This window comes from Mytilus trossulus, chromosome 10, assembly GCF_036588685.1.
Source record: "Mytilus trossulus isolate FHL-02 chromosome 10, PNRI_Mtr1.1.1.hap1, whole genome shotgun sequence".
Taxonomy (NCBI): Eukaryota; Metazoa; Mollusca; class Bivalvia; order Mytilida; family Mytilidae; genus Mytilus; species Mytilus trossulus.
Window position 1 is genome coordinate 52,821,126 of NC_086382.1, and position 17,911 is coordinate 52,839,036.

Below are 17,911 nucleotides of genomic sequence, written 5' to 3' on the forward strand. Positions count from 1 at the left end.
AAAAAACCACACCACTGTTTAAGTTACAATGTGCCATAACTCAAAAAGTTTTAATCTTATTTTCACCAAAAAGTATACAGATCTTTTGACCATCATTAGAAACAACTATATTAAGTTTCATGAAATTTGGATAAGTCTTTCTCAAGTTACGGTGCTACATGTTTATGCCAGACAGACGGACAGACAGACGGACGGACGGACGCCGGACATTTGTTTACCATAATATGTCCCGTCTTTGATGGACGTATAAAAACTGGTTCTGAATCATAGTCTTACTTTGGTTTCAGCAATAAACTTATTTTTTTAATCTAGCATTATATTTTTTGGATGATACCTTATAAAGGGTTTTATTCAGGGCCTGATAACTTTAACTTTTCTGTAAATTCCTTTATATTTCAAGACTTATATTGTAATGACTACCAACCTTTGAACTAAATATTGTAATGACTACCAACCTTTGAACTAAGAGCTGAATATAGAGCATAATTACATTGGAATGCCACCCAAACTTGACTGATACTAGAATCTGTATTTATATTCTGTACTTCTGTTAGCATTGTGCTATAATCAACTACCTGAATAATAAAATACAAAAACATACAGTTTGTGTCAAATAATTCTAGCAAACAAATTATATCTATCATAACTTAAAAAGAATTTTTATTAAACTTTTACAAAAAAATAATCTAACATAATGCAATACTATGGATCCGTTTTTTTTCGTTGGTACCAATTTTCGTGGATTGCAGAAACTTGCATATTCGATTTCATGGTTTTGCCAATCTTTGTATACAAGCCGATTGAAAATATGTCAATTGTTGAACATTTTAATTCATGGTTCACATGTACCCACAAAACAAACGAAAATTGGTTTTCAACGTATACTGTAAACCAACTTATTTTTTGTGAGCGATTTATTTTTCGCGACTTTCACAAGTAGAAAATAAAAGCGAATATAAATCGTGGCGATTATGTAAAACTTAGATCTTTCCTCATTAAATTATATCCAGAAATTACAAAATCGTGAAATTTAATAGTAGCAAAATAGTTTTCAAAGGGTAAAACGCGAAATAAAGTATTTGCGAAAATAAGTTGGTTTACAGTAATAATGAATCCACAGTACTGGTACTTGATATGCCCTTATTGATTTTAAGTTTTTGAAATTTAATCCTAATGTCCTTCATTATTTTTGGATTTTTACTGTAAAAAAAAATCCTGTTCTACTGAGGTCAAGGTTGACATAAGTTTGATATTTTTATTCACTTTTTAGGTGGTCTAAGTGGCCAAGTGGTCTAAGATGTCTATCTACTGTATCACTAGTCTGTTGCCATTAAGCTTGTGAATTTAAAGCCTACATATTGCAGGTGCTTCTGACTCTCTTAATTGACCATTATCCTCAACAATCAATCATCAAGTTTGACATCATGATCATTATTTTTGACATTTTTACCTTTTTATGTTTGTTTGTTTTAGACATCATTGTCAATATAATAGAATTTGATGTGACTGTCATGCAAGTGAGAGGTTTACATAGCTATAAAACCAGGTTTAATCTGCCATTTTCTACATAAGAAAATGATTGTACCAAGTGAGGAATATGACAGTTGTTATCCATTTGTGTAATGTGTTTGAGCTTTTGATTTTGCCATTTCATTAGGGACTTTTCCTCACTGTTGAGCATTTTTGTGGTTTTACTTTTTGATACCATTATATATGGTCAGTTTATACAAACCTCTACACAGGTTCCACTCATACCATTACAATCACCAGTATTCCCTGTATTAAGATGTATATGAAGTTTCTGCTTCGTGGCATCATCTGTTGAATTTTCTGTTAACTTTCTGTTCTTATGATTCAAGAAAAGCCTGTAAAGATGTAACATTGCATGTGCAGTTATCTAATTGAAGGGCTGTGTCCAACAGGGCTAGAAAGAACAGCAGAAAGTATACTAATAAAATTGTTTGCGACATAAGAAAAACAGATGCTCTGCAGGGTGCAGCTTTATACGACCGCATAGGTCAAACCCTGAACAGTTGGGGCAAGTATGGACACAACATTCAAGCTTGATACAGCTCTGAATTTGGGTTGTGATGAAATAGTTGACACAGTAAAGGTTTTTGACACAGAATGAATGTGGTCTAATGAACTTAAAAATATTTGTTTTTGCTTTTGAGCAATACACTATGCTGTTGATTATAAATCCCCTAAAAAAAAAGAATTTGAAGAAAAAATCTTTTTAATTTCTGAAATCAGTGAGAAAAGTTTTACCCCCCTGCCCCACTTGCTTTTAAATTGTCTAAATTGTCCTTTAAACAGAAAAACCCTTGTTTCCCCTGGCCTCTTTTTTGCCTCTAATTGCTTAATGATTTGATCCATTATCCCTTATAACCATCCCTTTGAAGCATGGAAACTTGTGGTATGTTTTGTGACCTTTTAGGTCCCTAATTCCTTAACCGATGGGACCATGACCCCCAAGGTCAATCCCAACCTTCCTTTTGTGGTTATAAACATTGTGTTAAATTTTTTTTATTGATTTCTATTTACTTTTACTAAAGTTATTATCCGAAAACCATCCATCTTCTGATAACGCTGGTTTAAACATGCACAAGTTTCTAAATTGTTTTTTGTGTGATTTTGACTTATTTGAACAATCATAAATTGTTCTTGAATCATTTACAGGTTTTTCCAAGAAGATACAGCAAACAACCACAAATGATTTAAAATTAGACATTTTCTAACAGTTACAAAAAGGTTTTTTTACCTGAAATTTCGTGGGGAGAAGGGGTTGCGGACTATGCACCAGTGCAAACTATACAAGCCTGAAAATGGTAGCATTGTTTGTTTGTAGCATTTCCTTAAATCACAATAATTATATAAGCATTTGTGTAGATTGTCTAACAATGGAAATTAAGTAAATGCACACAATAATTTCTGATTTGAAGTTGTTTATATTTCAAAGTCAGCTAAATAACCATACCTTGTTTTACTGTTTTTTCTATCAACAATAGCATATGATATGAAGAAAGGATTAAAGGCAATGTCCTTAGCTCTTAAGTTAAACAACCCTGTAAAATAAATTTCAATAAACTTATACATGCATGGTTTCTACTTTTTCTAAAATACATGTATGCCACATAATACATTGTTTTACTTTTTGCAGAATACAAATATCCATCTTATCACATATTTTAATTTCCATATTTACCTATGGGCTTTCAAATGAAGATAATATTTTTATGTCATAGAGTTCCGTTTCATACAGTCACAAAAAAAATTAGCTCTTTCTATTTCAAGGATTTTTGCATGACATATGGTTTCTGTTAACAATTATCTGTTTTAACTAAATCAAATGAACATCAAGAAATTTCATAAATTATTCAAATACTGTTTCAAAACCATTTAGTTGCTGATATATAAGTTTTTGTAAGAAAAAATAATTTTTAAATTCTACTGATAATTATTAGATTCTTATGCGCCACAATTTTTGTTTTAAATTGTTTTCCAATAGATACTTATAAGCATGAAAATGAGGACTTTTTATAGTGTCCTAATGAATTTTCATAAACATAGGGTCTGAATGTTATTGACTTAGTTATAAGGTTAAGGGAGCATAAACTGTCAGACACAACAGAACTTATGTCTGATTGAAAACGATTTGCTCAATTGAAATGTGTATGACTACCGGTAGTTCAATTTAAGCTTGCATTAAAAATTACTGAAAATATTTCAAACAGTTTAAACTTCTGTAAATGGCTGTTTTTCATTTAATATGACTTAACTGTAAACAACAATTACAAAATATACTATTTCACATGACAGTCAAAGTTGCAATGTGTTTCGCTGAAAATTCCAGTGATACTTTTTAAATTGTTCTTTAAACAAATTACACTGTCAGTTAAAGAAGGTTAACTCATTCTATTGTAAATAACTATAAATAAACCTACATGCTGTTTCATCAAGTCCTGTTACAATCAAGGTGTCTACATTCTGTTCAGCCATAGCTGTATGCATGTCAGTTATTTTATCTTGCCATGAACGTCCTGTAAAAATATGTTTACCATTAAAGCAGATTAACACAGAAATATTGAGGCTAGTTAAATATTCAATGATTTGAAGAATAAAAAGTTCTTTTTTAATGAACTATGTTGCAATCAAAATCTTTGTTGCAAACAAAGAAATGTTATAACTATTGTTTCTTTCACATTGGTGTTAAGCTAGTAAGCTTGAACAAAAAGTGTTTGTCTACCTAAAAGTTTGCACTTAAATATGCTGGCCAAACTAAGAGGTTTTATTTTGAAATAAAGTCAACTTTTTATACAAATTTATTCTCTCACCTGCATATTCCATAGGTAAGGCATTTATTGTACTGTTGGGTTCAGAAGGTCGGCCGGTTGTCCAAATCTGGTCAATTAAATCATTTGTAACTTGTTTCATATTAACTGTCCCTTCCTTTAAAGTACTCTCCATTGACAACCAGGAACCTGGAAAAAGATATATTAAATTCATTTATTTCTTCTAGATTGTTAAGGTTCAAGTGGACCCTTTGGCTAAAAATGGCCGTATTTTCACCTCAAAATTTACTCTGATTGCAGAGGAACCTGTGCATCTAAAAAAGTTTTAAGGCATAGCATTTTTAACGTCTGTCAATGATTTAAAATAATGATAAGCTATTACAAAAGTTGGCTATTTCTTTTAGAAATGAAATAATTCTATTGAATTCAAATAACACATTAGACTTGTTAACAAAAGACTGCAAAATAAACTGACATTATGGGAGCACATATATGTTGATACGACTCAAGAATATAAAGTTCAACCAAAGCTATATTTTTAGTTGTATGTAAGACTTATCAGACGCTGCCAGCCTTACATCCCAAAATCAGTAACTGATTTTTCCTTCCGAAATCCAGTTAAAATTAAGATGATTACCAGCAAGACAACTATCTCCAAAAGTTCAAATGACTTGGATATAAGCAAATCTAGGTCAGAATGCAGCCTTCAACAATGAGAAAACCCCATACTATATAGTCATATGGATTGTTTATGTTTTTTAAAATATATATGTTTAAACTTGATACTTACTACTGCTTGTAAAGAAAGGACTAGCACCAACAGTGCCATTTGTGGCACCAAGGTTATCTATTAACCACTGTGTCATAGTTGGTGTATCACTTTCACCTAAAATATCAAGGTCAAATTAAAAGAGATTTGTGTAAAGCTTTTTATTAAAATGTAAATATTTCAAAAAATGTTAAAATTAGCCAATAAACTAATCTAAAACTAATGTCATTATTGCACATATTTCTTATAAATCCAACTTATGTAGTAATATTGTATTTTGATTGGATGAGAGAATAGTATTTTGAGAAAAACTTAAGATTTCATGTAAAGTACAATCAAAACCTGCATATAAAGATCATTCTTAGGACAAGAGTCAGGTGGCCTTATGAAGTAACCTTTGAATTGGGGCTCTAATGATATGGTTTTCCTAAAAAATAACAAGTAAAAGCTGAACTGACAAGAAAGGTTTTTGTTCAGTAGATGTGACCTTTATGACAGTTTTACTAAAACAGTTTCCACAAAATAATACTCCAAATTGAAAACAACACTTCAATTGGTCTGCAATTTTATTTGCTATGGTCTACATGTGCAGGCAAAACATGTAGACCATAGCAAATAAAATCTTGCAGGCGAAACATGTAGACCATAGCAAATAAAATCTTGCAGGCGAAACATGTAGACCATAGCAAATAAAATTGCATACCAATTGAAGTATTCTTGTCAATTTGGAGTATTATTTTAATGTTGCATTCATTTGCACAATTTGACAACCCTGCATACCAAGGTATCCACTTCAGGGACTCTATCGAAATGATTCACACAGGCGTTGGTTCACCTCATGGAGTTTAGTTTCCACAAAAGATACTAATCTTTAAATCACCGTTCTACATCTGGTGCACTTATATTTTCTATTATTCTCTTTATTATTAGTCATTTTTGGGGCCCTTTATAGCTTGGTGTTTGGTGTGATCCAAGGCTCTGTGTTGAAAATGTTGCAGGTAGTAGTTTGACCTATAATGGTTTAATTTCACAAATTGTGACTTGGATGGAGAGCTGTCTCATTAGCACTCATACCACATCTTATTATTTAAATTCAAACAAATCAAGTTTAAATAGCATTCCTAACTTAATATATTCATAACAGACCTTAACAATCTTTGTACTGAGTTTTTGCAGAAGTATTTTTTTTTTTAAACTGACCTGCTCTCATTAGTATCCAGTTACAGTCCAGTTCATCTTCAGCAGCTAGATAATATCTCCCATCTGTCCATAGAGCTGCTTTCGTCTTCAGGACAATAGCAGTTCCTTTAAAACAATTACAATTACTTTATAATATTATAAACACATCCCAGTTCTTACAGACACAAAATAAATATTCAATCAACAAGAATGTGTCCCAAGTACACGGATGCCCCACTCGCACTATCATTTTCTATGTTCAGAGGACCATGAAACTGGGGTAAAAACTCTAATTTGGCAATATTAAAATTAGAAAGATCATATCATAAGCTTGACGAGAGAATGGACAAACAGACGAATGGATGAACGGACAAACAGACGGACGGATGAACGAACGAATGCACAGACCAGAAAACATAATGCCCTCTACCTACCTAGGTGGGGCATTAAAATAAAAATGCATACATTCTACATTATATATGTGAATAAACTGTTATCACAGAGATATGTCTCGCCATTTTGTAATTTCGATAATGCAAATGTTGGAATTAAATAGCAACGTTTACACATGTAAAGTTTTGCAAATATTCAAAGTCAATGAACCATAACTGCAGGTACATGGCTAAAACATCTCCATGGAAATGAGATGTGTCAATTCTAATACAACTCACTGCATACTAAATACCATTGACTTATCATCAGTAGTTCAATTTCAACAAACCCAACCACAAACTAATACATGTCAACTAAGCAAAAATTTCAAAGTCTATAGACCATGACATAGGGGACAGGGCCAAATAATCTCCATGGAAATAAGATATGCCAATGCTTATGCAACTGCATACCAATTATCATTTACCTACCACTAGTGGTTCCTTATAACATGTATAAAGTGAACTAATCACAAACTAATACATGAAAAATAATTTTTAAATTTCAAAGTCAATAGACCATAACTGAGGGGGCGGATCCATATAAATTCCAAGGAAATCAGATGTGTCAATGCTTATACAACTGCATACTAAATATCATTGACCTACCACTTGTGGTTCTCGGGCATAAACTCACATAATCACAAACTTATACATGAAAACTAAGCTAAAATTTAAAAGTTTATAGACCATGACATAGGGGACAGGGCCAAACAATCTCCATGGAAATGAGATATGCCAATGCTTATGCAACTGCATACCAATTATCATTTATCTACCACTAGTGGTTCCTTATAAAGTGAACTAATTACAAACTAATACATGAAAAACAATAAAAAAAATTCAAAGTCAATAGACCATAACTGAGGGGGCAGGGCCAAATAATCTCCATGGTAATGAGATGTGCCGATACTAGTACAACTGCATACCAATATCTTTGACCTACCACTAATGGTTCACCATAAAGTAGACCTAATCACAAACTAATACATTGTTGACGCTGCCGTCGTCGCTGGAAACAGCATACCTATGTCTCGCTTTTTTTCTTCGTCAAGCGAGACAAAAACTCCTTTCAAATTAGGACATATGTCCATTGATACCATGCCCTACTTTCTCTTTCTTATTCATTGCACTATAAAATCTGGGTCACATCTTTAATTTGACGTAAATTTTATATTTTGCAGCAATTCATGTTGGTAACTATTTATTTTGAGAAACATTTTATGAACTTGCTTGTCAGTAGGTTTTGTCAGTTTTTCTTTCGCATATGGCTTTTGATTTACCTATTGGTATATTTTCCCTTATGAGATATGAATTTGAAGTTGTGTGTATATGGATAGGTATTATAATCTTTTCCTTTTTTGGTACATAAACATTTTGATAAATGTGTGATGTAAAAAGGTACATGACACACTGCAGATATCTTTATAAGAATATTTAAACATATAAAACTATAGATGTGTCTTTTTCTCAAGTTCTCAATATATACAAGTAAGCAGTTTTCTCAAAAAAAACAAATTTAGTAGATTAAAACCTTCAGACGCAGTCTTATTTAAACATAAGAATTAAACCAACTTTGTAATTTTATGAGCCTCATAATATAAGTGTCTGTGAGTTGTCAACAATAATCAATTCTACAATATACTGAACTTGGAAAGCGTGCTTGTTTACAATTTAATGTTAAATTGGTCCAAATTTGATAATTTGTATTTTAGGTTACACTACAATGTACATCATAAAAATTTACAGCTACTTTTTCATTAAGTAGATTTGAAAACACTTCAAAAACTTCATAAATTAAACTTTATGACTGCAATAAACTGATAAACAAAAAGGTGGTCTGTTTGAATATCAATTTAACAGGATAGTACATTAAGAAGATATCTCGGACAGATGATCTACAACTAAATACAGATGTTGATTTATTAGTTCGTTATACAATGTTACAGCTTTATTATCTCATGATAAACATTTTATGGGACAGTATGCAAACAAGTTTGCAACACATCTTTCAAAACTTCTCGACTATTGACTAATAAACTGCTTTTTACCTCTTAACAATTTAAGTTAATCATATATGGTTGGATAATGAACTCATAACATCTAGATGTTTTCATTCTCACATCCTCCGGGTAGCTTTAAATCATTGACCTTTTACAATTAACTTGTGGAATATTTCCCAATATACCATCAAGCAAGGTTTCAATCATTTTTTCAACTCTTGGTGAGATCATACATGATAGCATCAATTTTAATATGAAGATTTTTTTACAAATAAATTATATATACACTACTGGAAAAGTTGAAACAAACAGATATGAGATTTTCATTGAGAAGTCCGCCAAATGTTGAAGAAATTACATGTACTACATATACTGACCTGCTGAGCCACTGAACCCAGAGATGTATCCTCTTCTAAGATCATAATCTGAGGGATATTCACTCTAAAACATTAACAACATATACAATGAATGGGATACCTTGTACGACATTCTTTACAAAAAATTAATTAAGATTATTATTCTACTCTGTATTTGATGCACAAGTTTAAATTATAAGACAAAAGTTATGCTTATAGATTCTTTTCTAAACATAGGCATAATAGGAACAGTCTTTTTCTTCTTCTTCTTTTTTCCAGGGGGGGGGGGGGGGCTAGTACAAGGTAGGTGTTACTCAGAACTTCTTGGTTATCAGATATATAAATTTGCAAGGAAATCTTTAAGATTTTGACCTATTGGTCTAGAGTACAGCACCAGTACAAATGTTGTAAAAAAAATATTGTGAAAGATAGTACATTGATTCTTACATTGATTTTTCATTGTCGTGAGGACTTTGTCCTATATATTAAGTTGACCCCACGCGGCCACAGTCCTGATAGACTTGGTCGAGACACAAACTGTGGTGCCTGGTTAAGCAAGTTTAATTTGTACACTAAACTTCTCCTTTTGCATTTCTTAACTCCATTGTGTTTTTACTAAATACTTGTTATCAATAGGCATACATTTTTAGAATTCCTTAACAGATAACAGTCACTGTGACTATGTTTGTACCTGATGAGCATCTCCTGAGGGTATAATATAGCCATCAATTCCATTACCAGTAAACAAGTCTCTTAATGCTTTCAATCTTTCTGTGGTGTTCACTCTAGTTACAGGAGAAGCCTGCAATAAAACAAATACAACGTTTACCCTTTATTCACATCAAACATGTCAAAGGTCACAGTAAAGGTCATATAATTTAATAGAATAAATTAAAAACAAAATATGTATAAACATGTACCAGTCATAGCATTGACAAAGATTGAACATCACAAAATTAATAATTGATATTTTCTAATTTTGACTAAATTCATCTTAAGGTGGTACCTAACACAACAGGGAGATAACTCTGTAATATATGAGCAAAACGTTTTATTTATATTGCATTGTGAAGGCAATTTTTAAGTGTTTGTCAAACTGCTATATAACCAGTGCAATTTTTCTGATAAAAAGGTTGGTTCAAATTTTTATATTTTTGTCAAAGGGTCAAATTACGGCAAAATTTCCATAAAATTACCAATTAAGAGGCAGCAACCCAACAACGGATTTTACAATCCATCTAAAAATTCAGGGCAGATAGATCTTGACCTGATAAACATTTTCTACCCCATGCCAGATTTGCTCTAAATGCTTTGGTTTCAGAGAAACAAGCCAAAATCTACATTTTACCCCTATGTTCTATTTTTAGCCATGGCGGATGGGTCACTAGACACATCTTTTAAGCTAGATACCCCAATGATGATTGTGGCCAATTTTTGTTTAATTTGGCCCAGTAGTTTCAGAGGAGATTTTTGTAAAAGTTAACGACGACGGGCACAGGATGACAACAGACGAAAAACTAAAAATGTTAGCCCATATATGCATTTGCTATTACTGGGTAAGTGGAAATGAGAAGTGGCTTATTATCTGCTACTCTTTTCAAGGACTTTTTAAATGGTAGATTATGTTAAATTTGAATAAATAATTTCTATGTGTATAATATGTGTCAAACAGCTTCTTGCAAACTTATGAACAAATTATCACTTTTATGGGGAAAAAAACACAAAAATTAATTGACATATATCCTTGCTAGATACATATCTCTGTGTGTTAAACTTTAGCCATCATGAAATTTGACTACATTTACTTAAAGATTTATATTGATAAGACTATGACTTCATGGTAAATTACCCTAAAACAAACTTAAACATCATAATGTACTGATTTCACTTTTTTTATATTTCATTTTATGTTTAGAAGACCTACAAACAGCAGATATACAGTCCGGAAAACATAATGTTCACCTGCTAATTGTAGAAGAGGCGTATAAATTTGACCACCAGATGATAGTACTTTACATCAACATGACCTTTCCCCAAAATATAAGTAGAATAGAAGGCAGATAAAATATTAATTTGTGCCAATAAAACAGGGCTTAAGTACAACTATCAAAACTTAATTATTTTAATAAATAAAACAATGATAAAATGTTGAATAAGACACAAATTCAGTCAAGAGTATTCTATTTCTATTTTAAATTTTACGTTTGAATTACGTCAAACTGTCCCTTTATACAAAAGACTATCTGTAGAGTTGAGTGTGAAGTGTTAATATTGATAATGAAGAAGGGGAAAATGATTATTTTGTTGACAAACATAGAGGTCATTGAGGTTAAGCACTTCATTCTGAAGAACACTTGACTTCCATATAGAAAGGTGATAATATTAATGTAACTTGGAGGAGTTTCTATGTGATTATAAGTCTGATTAACAATACAAATGATACAATACATGTATATTAATTTTTAGGGCCACATTTTATTTGATGTAGTACTGGAACTTTTTGCAAATGTTAAATTAGATCAAAGTTCATTTGTTAAAAAATCCAAATTCTAATAAAGTAATCTACTTTCATGGATATTTGAACTTTTAGTTCCAAATGTCTACATTTTAATGAAGCATTTTTACTAAACAGACAAAAATTCAAAAATCATTGAAGGACCTTTAGACTAGCCATGCTAGCTATGTTGCTACATAAATCATTCTGTGTGTAAGCTTTCTGATAGTGCTGTGGTCCCAAACAGGTTAAAAAAATTCCAACTTTGACTTCAGAATCAAAACAATGAATTTTAACTTTAATCCCATTTTATTTACTTCTAAATAAACTTACTAAACCTGGCTTAATAAACTTACTACACCTGGCTTACAACTGTCCCGGTCATCAGGAGATTGAGTTTTCAATCCATTGTTTCTTTTGTATCGGTGATGAGAATGGTCTAAAACAGGAACAGCCTCTGAAGTACAAATGTATGACAAAATATATTATGGGGATGAAGTCTGCAATAACAGTAGAAAATTCAATAAAAAAAAATATTCGAAAATATTTCCCCGGATTTTTCATTGTACTAATGAACTCAAAATCATTCAATTTTTTTTAAGTCATGTTTTGAAATCCCAGACCTGCGCAGAAATCTACAATGTTCTTCCCTTTTCCGGTCTCGTATTGTATGAATCTTTGAGTAAAATATATATATTTATCAGTCTAGTATAAAATAGGAAGGAATGCAATACCAATTTCATTATTAATAATTCTTTGAAATGAAAAAAACGTTACCTGATGATAGCGTTTCTTTGTTTACATTGCATATGACGTCATAGTTAAATAACGCCACAACTAAAATCCCTAACAACAGAACCAAAATCAGAAATGTTACGGTATTTCCGTTTCTTTGCATTGTTTTACAAATATTTAAGTTTCAAAAAAATAATTCATACAGACTTCGTCCCCATTTACCTCATATTAAAAGTCATTTCAAAGTAAGGATGAAAATCAATTAAGCGCAATATGACAAACAAGTATGATGTCAATGTTGCATATATGTTCATTTTGTAATACATATTTTTTGGACCAAAGAATTCTTCTGTCCCTATAACATGTTTAATAAAATTGAGAAAGGAAATTGGGAATGTGTTGTCTACTTCACGGTCGGGTTGTTGTTGCTTTGATTCCCCCATTTCCTTTCTCAATTTTATTTACGTAAACCAGAGACATATAATACACCTTATGGCTATTTAGTCCATTCCTGAAAAAACAGACATTTATACAACTTCCTGTTTAGGTCACGCGGACCGAAAATGGAGGTCATCAGCAGTGAGCTGAGGGAAGAAAAACTTTAGAAAGTGATCATCAAGAAACTTTGATATAGTATGATCTACTTTTTACGAAATTAAAAGTGAAGTAAAAAAATATTTTGTTTGAAGTATTTACGGTTGTTTAAACTGGTCTCATTAAAAAGTACATGCATGGTGAATTGTTTAAACAGGGACCCAGATAGCTTCAACTGGATGAAAAAGTTGTGTAATTTAAGAACCTATCCGCAATGGAATAAATAGCGATTAGGTGTATTGTGTTATGTCTCTGCGTAAACAATGATAAAGTTTGAACTTATTAAATTGAATTGAATTTGTAACTTTGCCTTGTTTGGGTCAGAGAAATGTATACTGTATTTATATGTCTCTGTAAGGATCAAGGATTTGTATCGTTGTCTACATTGAATGTAACATTCAACCTTGTTTGGGATCACATTATAACACAAATATTTTTCTGTTTTTCTAATTGTGGCGGGAAAATGGTTAAATAATCTCTGCAGTGAAGAACACCGACAAGTTTGACTAATTACCATTATATAGATAAGAAAATTTGTAAACAATAACGTACATGTTAAGGCAGCAACCACTTGATATTCGGGGGGGGGGGGGGCTATGGATATTTATTTTTAACATACTTTTTTCTCGCCTTCGAAAGCAATTTTTTCTTTCAATTTTAGCATTACATATAGTGGCAGCTGAGGGTGAAACAAACATTTTTTCCGAGGGTCTCAAACAAATTATTTTTTCTCCAAAAACAACATAGCCCCCCCCCCCCCCCCCCCACAGTATATTACATGGTTGCTGCTTAAGGATGCACTGATTGTATTAATAGTTGATTGATTGCTGATCACTAATTCATTGATTATAGTAAACCGGACTATATGCCCTCATTTCTTCTTTTTTTAATGAATGAGGTAAACCAAAAACGCTCAAAAATAGGTAACTCTAATTTGTTAATTACTAATGATGGCACTGGCAGTCACATTGTTTCCATGTCATCGAGTAAGGAATTGTATTTTCGTAATTTATAAAGTTGTAATTTTGTTTCACTCAGGAGGGGAAATCCGACTACATTTTCATTTTCAATCTTTCTATTACATTTTATTTTTTATTGATTCGGACTATGTCATTTATCAAGAATTTCAAGTGCATAGTACGTGTAGGTCCCGGTTTTGACCATATTTTTTTTTTAAATGACGAATTAACCCATGAGAAATCTCACATAAAATACTATAAACGCCTTGGAAGCCTCCTGTACCATAAACTAATAATAAAAAAAGTAGCATATATTTTGAAGCAGAGGACAAAAAAAATGAGTTTGACAATACACAATATACAAAAGAAAATTCTAGCGCATACTTTGTAAAATATAATGGCATTTTATGAGTATGAATACCTTTAAATGCATGGGGAAGAAAATACTGATATTTTGTCATGCAGGGATAATCCATTAAAGTTATAAAGCTAGTTTCCAGCGGGATCGGTCTTCATGTAAACGGCTTACAGTTGAGACATACAAAAAAAATGACAACACCGTGACAAACTAATATGACAAAAACACTTCATATAAAAAAAGTTAAAAAATCTGATAAGTACATGATAGTCTTCGAATTGAAATAGAAGATATCAAACACGGACATTTATCTTATTCAAAAACATTTAGAATCAATTTGATTGTCGCTATACAAACTAGTAAATTCAAGCGGCAACCATGTTTGGATAAAACTACTGATGAAAACAAAAAACTATTAGTAAGTGAAATGTATGGTGTAACTTGAATGTAAGCTACATTGTACAGTATACATATAGATCCATATAGTGTGAACAGGGCCTGTTTCGCAATCTAATACATAATTGATCATCTATTTTAAAAAGTCATATTGGATAAACGAAAAATTGAACTAACGGATATGGACGTTGAGTTTTATCATCACCAACTTGACTACTTCGTTTGTCAGGATGTCCTTAATCATCGAAACTGTACATATGTCATTTTTCTGTGTATAATTGAAGTATGCTTCATCTTTCAGCTATGCAATTGAAGAATAATGGATTGTTATTTTTGTAACCTTCGGAGCGGTTGTTGTCAACAGTAAACAAGTGTCTGTTTAAATGAAACCTGATACGGAGCTTATTTCACCCATATGAACATAATAAACCACGACATTTTTGGGTCAAAAAAGTTTATTTACGCAGTTTATTGGTCTATAAATACACGCTCAAGGTTTTAAAGTATCAATAAATGAGTTATACACCTAATGTAGCATCTCACCGCTAAAAATTCATTTTTCAGTTTCGTGTATAGAAATAAAATGTCAGTTAACCATGCTGACTAAATGTATACAACTCCTGCACTCAAGTTATTCAAATCACGTTCATAGTCAAATCAAAGGGTTTTAAGCAAGTTGACATTCCATATACTAAGTATATATATAGCGATATATTTGAACATATAGATCATGCATGATATAAATTGCCGAAACTGGAAGGAAATTCCAAATTAAAGCACTCGCAGTAATAAAACGTGACTGTGCTTGCATATTATTCAGATATTGAGATTTTTTACATCACTGCAATGCTTTTCGTGAGTTTTAAATGCTCTAAGAAATCATTACTAAATGTACGGGTTTAGAAAAAAATGATTGCCTTAGGCTATGCATGAATCTGAATGATAACTTTTCTTTTACTCATTTTCAAAAACAAAACAAACCGTACACCGATTCCAGCTAAGGGCGGATCCAAGCCACGGTGAGGGTTCCAGGGGTTGGAACCCCCTTTTTTGGACAATCAATACATAGGAATGGGGATATATTGTTAGAAACCCCCTTTTTCGTAGATTGGGAACCCTCCTTTTGAAAATGGATGGATCTGCCCCTGAAATAAACGAGAAGCGTTTCTGTTAAATATAATTCTGACGTCTATCATCACTGAACTAGTAGAATTGTTTTGGGTCCAGCTGAACCACGCCTCCGGGTTCGGGATTTTCTCGTTGTATTGAAGACCCATTGGTGGCCTTCGGCTACTGTCTGCTCTTTGGTCGGGTCGTTGTTTCTTTGAAACATTTACTAATTCCATTCTAAATTTTATTATAAATTTGACGCATTTAAACTTACGAATTTTGCGGTATATGCACGATAACATATTATGTTTTTATTCCTTTCTTTACTGTTCAAGCTATCAAAAATATAACAAGCCAACAATAAGACACCAGCTTTAATAAAAACAAAGAAAGAACAAAAATGTATTTCATAAATTAAAAATGCAGCTGGAGATAGAATAATGAATACTGTTTTACTTATTTTTGTTTTTGTTTCCATTTTCTTGATGGTCATCTGATTTGTCCTTTAAAGCTAAAAATTTCTAATAATTGTACTTTTCTAAGGAGGAATAAAGTAATCCTACCTGCAAAACTGATTGCTATAGATATTCCAATTATAATATTTAGGTGATGCATTGTACTACCCAACTACTACGATACTACACTAAGACTGGCATGTGTATCTGTTTATCAATTAAAGTACTATTTAAGTGTTATATTAATCTGCGAGATTTTATAGCCTGGTAAATAGGCTTTATATTGTTCATGCTGAAGAAGTTGATAAGAAATGTTAACAAATGGGTTGATAAAGCTAAATCATGAGCAAATAATTAACAATTATTAAGTAGGATAGCATGTAACTCTTCAATAATCATGCTAATGAACATGTAACTTGTTACAAAATGTACGTCAATTCTTTTCATGTTTCAATGACTGAGACATGTGAGAGGAGTCATGGGGATGTAACAATTCGTTACTCTCAGAAGTTAATTATACAAAGTATTGAGTGTGCATGTCGATCGTCATAAATTCTTTGTAAGATTCGGGTAGACGCAAAAATTGAAATGAGAAAGTTAATAACTTGAGTATTAAACAATGCTTGCCATGATCTGCATACTTGTAAAAATATATCCAACTTTTCGGCCTTGAAAGTATATGTATGGAAAAGCAGTTTGAAGATTCAGACGAAAACAATGCCATCTTGAAAGAGCCATACAAGTAAAAAAAAATATAGATGATCTGAAAAGCTTGGCAGATCCTAGGTGATTTCTCGAATTTATTCGATTTAGCAAAACGAAGCCAAGAACTCAAAATATTCAAATAATGTTACTCTTTTCGTTTTGGGTATATTTAATGAAACATACGTCATTACTGAAGTAGCAATGCATATTGAACAAACATATCATTTCCCTATCATAAAATTGAGAACAAAAACTTTAAGGGGAATGTGTCAATCTCGGACATCAATATCTTTGACTTGTTCAACACAGCGAAAAATCCCAAAAATGAGTACTAATTTAGTGAAAATTGACTCCAAAACATATAAATGGACCAAACTCATGGCTTCAAAACTTTCCACATAAATTTTGTCTATACAGTAATTCCTTACCAGCATCACACAATATATCGTACAGGGATCATGCTAATTTTACGGCATGAAATGTTGCTTTGATGAAAAACATTTTATTATAATTAAATCATAACTAACTACTTCGTTATTATACTGTGCATACATCAGCCGACAGCGAACAATAGGATTAGCTGATTTCCTAATTACTGCCAAAGAAACAAAACATCCATATTGACAGGGTGTATGTGAATGCTTTGCACAATTTACAATAAGACATGCGATATATGCCTGCATGTCAATCTATATGTACATGTGTGTAGACATGGATATAAAGATGACTACCAGTTAGTTTATCATTTTTTGCTAATTCCTGATGTAATTACTTGTGTTATGTCATACGCAAAATCGTTTAGACTGGTCTTAGATTTTACTCAATCTTAAAATTATTTCATTTTTTGCAAGGTCAAATTAGTTCTTTTTTTACTTTTAAATTTGTACACATCATTATTCATGTATCATATCTCTCAAAATTTCAAAGATTTTACAGCCAGGACGTCGAGAACAAAAATGAAAAGTATGGATGTAATTGTAGGTTACATATCGTAACAATAAGGCATAACTACTAGTGTTACAAAATGTGTTATGCAGTGCGATATTTTACATAAGACATATATTTTTTCATCATG

The 17,911-nt window shown here is 31.8% G+C and overlaps 1 protein-coding gene across 8 annotated transcripts in view; it reads right to left on the bottom strand.

Moving 5' to 3' along the window:
- Positions 1-16,436, bottom strand: part of LOC134687607 (xaa-Pro aminopeptidase 1-like) — a 33,039-nt gene extending 16,603 nt beyond the window's left edge. For 6 of the 8 annotated variants that reach the window (XM_063548041.1, XM_063548042.1, XM_063548034.1 and 3 more), the window contains exons 1-11: positions 16,240-16,436; positions 11,881-11,981; positions 9,722-9,832; positions 9,052-9,115; positions 6,262-6,366; positions 5,083-5,178; positions 4,335-4,481; positions 3,945-4,040; positions 2,978-3,065; positions 1,733-1,865; positions 456-575 (exon numbers count right to left, since the gene is read on the bottom strand). In XM_063548041.1, the coding sequence (XP_063404111.1) occupies positions 456-575; positions 1,733-1,865; positions 2,978-3,065; positions 3,945-4,040; positions 4,335-4,481; positions 5,083-5,178; positions 6,262-6,366; positions 9,052-9,115; positions 9,722-9,832; positions 11,881-11,981; positions 16,240-16,291 (1,113 nt within the window). In that variant the 5' untranslated portion in view covers positions 16,292-16,436. Of the gene's footprint in view, positions 1-455; positions 576-1,732; positions 1,866-2,977; positions 3,066-3,944; positions 4,041-4,334; positions 4,482-5,082; positions 5,179-6,261; positions 6,367-9,051; positions 9,116-9,721; positions 9,833-11,880; positions 11,982-13,256; positions 13,295-16,239 lie in introns of those variants that run through there. The other 2 variants (XM_063548039.1, XM_063548040.1) reach the window with 2 other exon arrangements.
- Positions 16,437-17,911: the final 1,475 nt, after the last annotated feature.